The 10,039-nt window shown below is 32.8% G+C and overlaps 1 protein-coding gene across 1 annotated transcript; it reads right to left on the bottom strand.

Annotated features, from left to right (window-relative positions):
* Positions 1–8,605: 8,605 nt before the first annotated feature.
* Positions 8,606–9,370, bottom strand: LOC110019850 (transcription repressor OFP13-like). The gene has a single exon (XM_020717706.1). The coding sequence runs from the start codon at positions 9,368–9,370 to the stop codon at positions 8,678–8,680; it is 693 nt and encodes a 230-aa protein (XP_020573365.1). The 3' UTR covers positions 8,606–8,677.
* Positions 9,371–10,039: the final 669 nt, after the last annotated feature.

Raw genomic sequence — 10,039 nt, 5'->3', positions numbered from 1 at the left:
ACTATATATATTAGATATATATCTAAGAAATTAATATTCAGGTGTTTGATCCGTAAATATATAGGAATTGAGGGGTATATATGTAAATCTCATTTTATTTTATTTAATTTGAATTTTGCGGATGGACAAATTTGTCATTTTGAAGCATAAAATTTGAAATTTGAATGCACCTATTATAGAAGCAGCATAATGCGCATTAATGATTTTCTTAGTGCGGGATATCAATTATTTTGAAATTATTGCAGAAACCTACTTTTTCTTGCAATATCTGATAAGCCATCATTACAATAAATAAATAATTTTTAAGATAAAATATGGTGATTTAAATTTAATTATAACAATTTTTTAAAGGTATAATTTATAATTAATTAACTAAACTTTATATGATATAAAAAAAATCATGGTATAAAATACAGTAGAATTTAAACTCAATTAATTATAATGTAATGCTATTATTTCAATAAAATAATATTCTTTAAATAAAATACTTAATAATAATTTAATATTAGCTATATTTTTAATTTAATAAAATATATAGATTTTTTTTAATCTTCCTTCACATGGAACATGATTCATGTTGCAGTCTCCTATGAGCCTGTTATATTTTCCTCCAATTATTATTATTGGATATTTAAGAAAATTTACATACAACCACTGAATTATTTTGTATTTGCATATCTAACACTTAAGTGTTGTATTTATGTTTGATACGTCGTCAACAAAGTCTCATCATCCATCAACAAATCTCAATGCATGACAAAGATCTCGACATAATTTTTTTAGCAAAAAATATTCAAACTTTGATAAAAATTCATTCAGACATGATTTCAGCAAGCTTACAGTCAAACTGATCACTTCGAAGGGACTGACCCAATGATAAGAAAATTGAATCAATCTGAGTCGAATCAAGCCTCAATCAAGATATTAAACTGCTTTTGGATGCTTTCAAACAGATGTCAAACCTAGTGAGCCTATAGTCGAATCGAGCGGCTCGACAAAACGAATCCAACAAGCCCAAGGTCACTCAATTTCAACATCATTAAAGTATTCAAACTTCTATCAAATGTCAACTCATCAAAGGAAGCTATCTAGAACGTCAGATCAATGTGGTTCATATTCCATCATTAATTGTACACATAACTCTATAAATATAGCTCATCCCTCTCATAAGAAAGAGAGAGAATTTGAGGCCTTAGGAAGAACTTGAAGCTTTGAGAATGAGTTGAAGTTCATCAGTACTCCTGCCACTGTGATCACCACTTGCCTGTCGTCGTCGACCACCATCGATCGTTGTCCATTTCTATTGACTAGTTTCTCTGCTCATCGACGTTGTAACATGGAACATTTTGTAACTCATTCCTACCTATGGGACAAAGAGTGTACATTTAATCTTCAATTCATAGGCGATCTCTTCAGTTGAATCATGCTCCGTGGTTTTTTCCCTTTATCGGTTTTTCATGTAAAAATTATTGGTGTTTAACATGTTATTTTCTTTTCTCTAAGTGTGTGCAGAATTATCATGCAATGTTATGACGATAATCTATTACTCTACCCTCGCGAATATTCTAGCACACATTGATATTTATAACAATTTGGTGTTATAGATCTCTACATTAAAATTTGTATTTAACTTTTTAAAATTAGTGATAATGATTTTTTTTTATGGGATGTTAAAGTTTTGAGAATGGTATACATAAATATGGAAATATATAAGATTGTTTGGTATGTATATAAATGCCTTTTTTTTTTTTTCTAAAAAATTTTGATAAAGCATGTGTTAAAGATATTGATGTCAATTCGGGTCAACGTGTCAGGTTCGAATCTAACCCAAAAATGACACGACCTGAATAAAGTCAACACGAACTCAGCTCATTTAATAAATTGGTAAAAAACTAAGACACGAATTTGACTTGAACCCGAGCTTAACCCGTTAACCCGAGCCTAACCTGAAATTTCATGCTTATTTGGGTCATGTTTAGATTTCAGGTTCAACCTGAACACGACCCGAATAATAAACGAGCCAATTTTTCTGATCCAATCCTGACTTGAAAAATATTCGAGTCAACCCTAACATGGATTTTTTCGAGTTGTGTTGGTATCTAAGTGATACGACACCAACAAATTTCCATATCTCGTATGAATCTCGATGCAATCTTTTGAACAAAAAATATTCAGACTTTAATTAAAACTCATCCAAAGCTCCAATTTTAGCAAACTTATAGTTAAACTGACCGACACGATGAGACAGACCTAATTATATCAAATTCATTTCAATCTGAGTCAAATCAAGCCCAAATCAAGTTATTAAACCATTCTTGAAAGACTTTCAAACACATTTGGAAGATCAAACGATTGTCAAATTTTGCAAGCAAATTTCGCAAGCTTATAGTCGAATCGAGTGTCTCGAAAAGACGAATCCAACGAGTTTAAAATTGCACAATTTTGACATTGTTAAGGCATTCAAATGTTCATTAAACGTCGTTCGATCGAAGGAAGATCTCCGGACCGTTCGATCAATGTGATTCATATTCATGCATTAATAACACCCAGAACACTATAAATAGAACGTCATTCCTCACATGAGGGGAGAGACTTGAAGCTTCAGAAAGAGTTGGAAGCTCTGGGAAGAAGCTGAAGTCCAACACCATCCCGACCCTTGTCGAACACCGTCGGTCATCGTCGACACCCAACGATTGTCGTTAGTCACTGTCGAGAATTATTTTTAATGAATTAATTAATTGCATGTGACATGAGATTCACAAAACATAAACCAACAAAATTATTGTTTTAAGAATCTAATGATTATATGTTAGCTGCTAAGTTTAAATTAATCAACTATTAATAACTAATCAATGAGACAAACTAATCTCTCTTATTATATTTTCCAAGAAGCTTACATGCCCATGTTCCCAATAGCATGGCTAATCCCTCCTCCTATTTTGGGAAATTTACATGAACACAACATATTCTTATATATTTACACTCATATCCAAAACCTATAGTTTGTAAATACACATGAATCATGTGGCAAGTTTGTAAATCTTCCTAAAAATGTGCATATAATAATGAATGTATAGTTTTATGCTCTTAATCATTTATCAAACAATGCACTACTCAAGCTCAACTAGTTCAATTTTGCCACTTCATTATTATCCCTTGCATCTAGCCCCTTTTATATATATATATATATATATATATAATTATATTTTTAATATTCTTTTTTATTAAAAATGATTTCTTCAAGTCTGCATGCACTGCTAACTACTCTTATCTTAAGTACAATTTATATAATTAAATAATTAAATTTAAAATGTCTGCCATCAAAATAGTATACCAAGAGCACATGCAAGCTTAGATTATAGGAATGTGATGCCATTGTAAATTTTACATATCTACCACCTGAAATTTAATTTTTTTATAATTTGACCACCCATTCACCCAAATCTTTCATATCACATCTTCTTGCATTTGCAAAATGGCGAGTATGTAAAAATTGAAGTATGGGTTTTAGATATGTAAATATTCATAAAGTTAAAGGGCAATATATATATATATATATATTCAAAGAAAATAAATTGAATTTTATTAATGCCTAACTGTATTAAAGAGAAATTGGCTTGTAAATTATGAGCTTTTTCCCATTCAGCAATTTGTTAAATTAAATTAAATTGAAATATCATTTTGTTTAATTTGAGTTGAATTTAACTTATGTTTTTTAATTTGCATAAATTGATTCATTATTCAATTTATTATTTCCTTATTTAAGATTTTAATAAATTATATAAAATTGGACCGATCAATTTATGTTGTATGTGATGAATCCCGTGACTTCTTATAGTATATATATATATATATATACATGTATGTATGTATATGTATGTATATATAAATATTGTCGAAATCAAATAAAATCAATGAAGATTTTGAAATTACTATTTTTAAATAAAAGAAAATAATAACACCTTTAATTGAAAAGGTAACGGTCCAAGAAAATAGCCGTTAGGTTCATAAATCGTTAATTTAAAATAATTTTTAAAAAATGGCGCATTTACATACATTCACCCAATTTTTATGTATTTACATATATAATAATTAAATTTAAAGTTATACATTTTGTTAAGAAATTTAAGGCGAAGAAAAACAGAAATCGACACAAAACTAGAAGAACGCAGAGATTTAATGAGGTTTGGCGAAAATGTCTACATCATTGGGAGCAGAGCGGCGAATTCACTATTTCAGATGAGTTCAGTTTTTTTTCATCATAAATTTCTTAATAATTGGTATGAGAGTCATACCTAACAATTCTCCACCTTGGCGAATATCCAGTCTTTTAGAAGAAAAATCTCCACCTTGCAAATACTCAGCCTCTTATGAGAAATACATCGTGGAGTTTCTTACACCAAAGTGGACTCATCTGAAATAATGAATTCGTTTTTCTGCTCCCGAGGATGTAGGCAACTTTATCGAACCTCGTTAAATCTTTGTGTTCCTCTCGTTTTGTGTTGATTTTTATTTTTCTTCGCCCTAAATGTCTTAACAATAGGTATCAGAGTCATACCTAACACATTCATTACACCCAAATTATCTATTTCTCCTAAAAAAATACCATTATTTTAATTTAAGGAAGTGATATACACATTTTCTACATAGGTATAAAAAATTAAATTTAATTATTAAATAGGTAAATACATAAAATTAAGAGGTATGCAGGTAAATGTACCAATAATTAGAGTAATGCTACTGAGGCGCACAGTCTTATCCACTGCTAAAAAATAATATGTCGGCAAGAATATGGAACAAAATATTTAATCAAAAAAGGCATTTTATATTTTCTCTCTCCGACACTTATGTCTCTCTGAGTAGAAACAAAATAAAAATATTCATACATATTTAATTATTTATGTTGACAAGTAAAATAATCTCATATAATGCATGGAATAATTTAGATTAAAGGATGGGGTTTTCTTTTTCAATTCAATTTACCATGTAAAAGATAATATTTGATTAATCCAAAGTCATCAAAATTCATAAAGATTAATATTAAATGACATAATTTTTTTTTTGGTTGCCTCGCTTAAATTTGATGTTCATTTGAACTGAGTAAATAGACTGAAAAAATCAAAATTGAATTTTAAATTGTTCAACAAAAATGTGTCAGCACGAATCTCAAGAAGATGCAACGGTTCAAAAAAAGTACAACAAAGAATGCCCACCAATAGAATGTTGTCATCTGTGTCGGTTATCCTACGAACACCCCTGATTCTCCTCATCAAGTACCAAGAATTGCTAAAACAATAGAGTCATATAATCATCTTAAAGAAATGAGTTATCTATCGGGTTGCAGTGATTCAACCTCTAATCGATAACTAAGTCTCGTTCTGCCAACAGAAGCTCTTCGTACAGGGAACTAGAGTTGACGGCGAGATTAGATTAACTGATCGGTAAGGTTTAGTTGACCAAGTCAGCACTACCTACCCAAAGTTAATCAAGCTCACCAGACTTGTAACACCAACTAAGTCTAGCCTACCAAATCAAACTCACTGAGTTAAAATTGTAGTAGCCTAGCTATTGAGCTATAGGGAATCGAGCATGCACATACGTAAAATGTCTAGAATATCATGTATATTTCTCATTAAAAGAAATGACAAAAATATAATATCACTATATTGTACTCTGTCCTTTATAAATAGGGAGATCATTTTATGAGAAAAAACTAATAAACAAAGATGTTTTATTATATATTAATGTTAACTCTTCTCTCTCTCTCTCTCTCTCCCTCTCTCTCTCTCTCTCTCTCTGAACAAATTATGATTCAACATTCTAAAAATTGTGTTGAACGTGGAGGAAGTAAAGAGGCCGACGACTCGATATTACAGCAATCACGTCCGAGAGAAGTCCTTCATTATCGACAAATAGGTCACCCCAAGGGCATACAAGCTAAATACCTACGCAAGGAAAGGTGTCCATCGGACGTGGAGCAAAGACGACATCAATAAAAATATTTGTCCTCTAGCTTGAAATAGTTCAAGCTCTAATGTTGGCTCCTTATAATATCTGTGGTGAGTAACACACTATCACCTTAGCAATAAGTCTCAATTCTTACCTCTGCGAAGGTTACAATAAAATCCTCTGAATGCGTCAGGCATAAGGTGCGGCCGGTCCAATGTGACACCCTATTCAAGCAATCAAGATATGAAAATTAAGACCAATGGTCTGCCGGTAAAAAGGAAAAAAGAAGTACCCGATCTTCGAGCTCAGATTCCTCCATGGCGAGTAGCAGCTCATCATTGTGAGAGGATGCCAGCAATGGAAGCAGTGTGGATGAAGGGATGAGAGGCGGCGAAGGGAACTGCCGCATGAACGGAGGGAACTGGAGCATTTTACCCACCACACTGGACTTTACCAACCCCCTCTCGTTTTCTCCTCTCGGACGCAGGCAAGCAAATTTCTTGGATTAGTACATTTTAGGGCAATTAGGAAATTTACATATACGCCCCACTATTTCATGTATTTTAACGCCTGATACCCAAACTTTAATATTTATATTTATAGTATTTTAGTCTGCAAGAAAATATGAATTTTACCTTAAACGTGAAAATAGTGACATACTTGATGTAATATTAATGATTTGGATCAACATTTAAATATAAATGTTTAACTTTCATCAGCTAAATATATATAAAAATTTTGGTTTTCATGTAAAGGCCCCTTAAAATTGATTATTTATAAAATGGATATTCTCCCATATTTATGATTGAATTCTCAACTAAATATTACAATTTTATGATATTTAACTTTTTTATTTATAAAACTAACCTCTCTCTCTCTCTCTCTCTCTCTCTCTATATATATATATATATATTGAGAAAAATTAGGACGAAGAAAAATAGTAATGACACAAATCCAAAAGAACAGAGAGATTTAACGAGGTTCGTCAAAGATGCCTACGTCCTCGGGAGCAGAGCGGCGAGTTCCTTTCAATATTCAGAAAAGAGGTTACAGAATAGAGGGATACCTCATGGGGTTACTAACATGCCTATTTATAACCCCAGGAGTAAACCTAGGCAGAACAAGTAATTACAACATTACTCATATACCATACCACGGGGCTTCGCCCCCGCACCCCAACCCACGTAGCTTCCCAATTTGGACAGATTCTTCCGCTCCGCTTCGATCCAGCATATGTCCCGATATGGTATACGAGTCACGATCATCTCTCATGCGCCTTAAAATTCGAGTACGACGCACTACATTCGGGAATAATCGAAACTCAGACCAGAGGAGACTTACAACTGACAAGCAGAGGTCCGACCAACTAATGCGACACCTATATTTATATATATTTGTGTGTGTGTGTGCATATAGACACCAGCCTTATGGATGCAAAAAGTCGGACATCGAAGATAAAGAATGAGAGTTGGACTAGATGACATAATAAATATTTTTAAAAAATAATATAATTTAAATAATATTCAATGATATACTAATTTTATTTTTTATCAAATTTATAAATAATATTTTAATTTAAGACAATGCTCTCGAATATTTTGAATAATATTTTAAATCAAAATTTTAATACATAATATTTTCTCTATTTTTTTATTTAAATATCTTATTTATAGTAATCCCGATTCGTCGGTTCAACTCATGTTCTAACATGTTCAATAATGATTATGTGCATAAAAAGTTTTAATCTTGGACTGAATCCATTGAATGATCGTTTCAACCGATTGACTTGATCGAACTAATTGGTTTGATCCTATGAATCGATTGAATGATCGTTTCAACCGATTGAATTGATCGAACTAATTGGTTTGATCCTATTTTTAAAACCACTATATATATTGAATAATTTTTATTTATTTACATATCTAACACCTATACATTTATATCCACAAATATACCCCCAATCTTCTAACTTCCCATAAAAAAATTACCACTATCATTATCTTTCTAAAATTAAAATATAATTTTTCATGCACAAGTTTAGACACAACGGCTTATAAGCGTAAAATGTAAATATCAAATTATTAGACATGAAAATACATAAAAATTATGTGTTAAATATTTAAATTTCTCATTTATCTATTTCCACATATTTATATTTCAAAATATTTTAAAAAATTATGTATTTATTTTAAAAAGGACTTTAATATCGATTATTATTATTATTTTATATATAATATTTTTCTCCAAATAAAATAAATAATTTAAATATTTTTTAAAATAAATTTGAAAAAAAAATTATATTATATATTTATAGTTTGGATAATTAAAATGTTATATATAATATTTTGAGTAGTTATTAGAAAAAAAAAAGTTATTTTGCTAATGAGCGATTATTACGTGCGGAGATCCCACACAGAGCTGGGTGCACTCTCCAATCACAGCCACGCATCGCGGCTGTATGACAGTACTTGCGCTCTACGCACGCAATAATTAGACGCGACGTAAAAACATAAAAACTATGTGGTATGGATATAAATGCCCTAAGAAAGCAAAAATGGAAAAACATGAAACAAATCTTTCCTTAATATTTACAAATCGAACGAAATTGTAATTGCAGAAGCATCAAACTATGCAATTTTTTGCAAAAAAAGGCTTCATTGAAAAAGAAAAAAAAAATGGGAAACCGAAGAAAATTTCTGGCTAAACCGAAGTATCATACACGGATTCATCACAACTCGCATTCTTCCTGCAATTCCTCAATCTCCAAAGCCCTAGAAACAAAGGAGGAGGAAGAAGAAGAGGAAGCTGAAGAAGAGGAAGAAGAAGAAGCAGCAAGTCCCACAAGCAACTCCAGAAAAGCCCCAAATATAAATCCATGATTCTCCTTCCCATTCGCCCTAAGAAACCAAACAAAAAGTTCAACCAGTTTCTCCCATTCCTTGACCCCATTAGCCGCCACCATCTCCTCCATCGAAACCCTAAAATCCCTAGACGGGTCCTCCGAATCAACCGTCATCGCGATGCTCTGTTTGAACAGGACTTCGCCGGCCGATTTCGATTTCACCATGATCGACGAGCTGGTCTCGCCGGGATCGAAGAAGAGCCGCGATCGGATCGCAGCCGTCGGCAGCCGTCGAATGACATTCTCGACGGAGTTGTACGAATCGCCGGAAGCGGAGGTTGCGGAGAAGCTCTTGATTTCTTCTTCGGAGAAGGTGAGGAAGGAGTCGTGTGAGTCGAAGTAGATGGAGTTCACCGTCTTGAAGATGTCGTCGGCGCGGCGGAAGGAGTGGGTTTTGGGGAGAATGCAGCAGGGCCACGATCGAGGAGAAGAGGAAGAAGAAGAGAAGGAGGAGAGGGATTTGGGAGCGTCTCTGATTCTGAAGAAGAAGAGGGAGGAGAGGCAAAGCTTTCTGCCCATCTTTGTTGCCTCCTCGCTCTCTGTAATGGGAAGCCATTAATATAGTCGTGCTGGATTAGGTTGAAAAAAAGGAAGTTGGGTTCGGATATCCCGAGTAAATATTTATTTGGAATCTACAATATGAGAGAGAGAGAGAGAGAGAGAGAGAGAGAGAGAGAGAGAGAGAGAGAGAGAGAGAGAGAGAGAGAGAGAGAGAGAGAGAGAGAGAGAGAGAGAGAGAAATAGAGGTGTAAACGAAAGTTAGCTCGTGTTTTGCTCGTTAAAAAAATTTACTTTTTTTGTTCGACTTGTTTTATATGTTGAACAAAAGTAAAATATGTTTGTGTTCAGCTCCTTTGCTTAATGAGTCGAACACGGCTGTTTGCGAGCAAAAACTCGTTTTGACAACTCTAATCACACAACTGTAGGATGTTAGACGTTTTTATAATTAAGTGTTATATTTTAGTTAATCTATCTATATATAAATACACACAGAGAGAGAGAGAGAGAGAGAGGTGTAAACGAATGTTAGCGCGTGTTTTGCTCGTTAAAAAATTTTACTATTCGTGTTCGACTCGTTTTATATTTCGAACAAAAAAAGGTGTTTGTGTTCAGCTCATTTGTTTAGTGAGACGAATATGAGCTATTTGCGAGCAAAAACTCGTTTTGACAATTCTAATCACACAACTA

The sequence above is a fragment of the Phalaenopsis equestris genome, unplaced genomic scaffold (genome assembly GCF_001263595.1).
Source record: "Phalaenopsis equestris unplaced genomic scaffold, ASM126359v1 Scaffold000084, whole genome shotgun sequence".
In the NCBI taxonomy this organism is placed as follows: Eukaryota; Viridiplantae; Streptophyta; class Magnoliopsida; order Asparagales; family Orchidaceae; genus Phalaenopsis; species Phalaenopsis equestris.
This window is presented reverse-complemented; position numbering and strand designations above follow the sequence as displayed.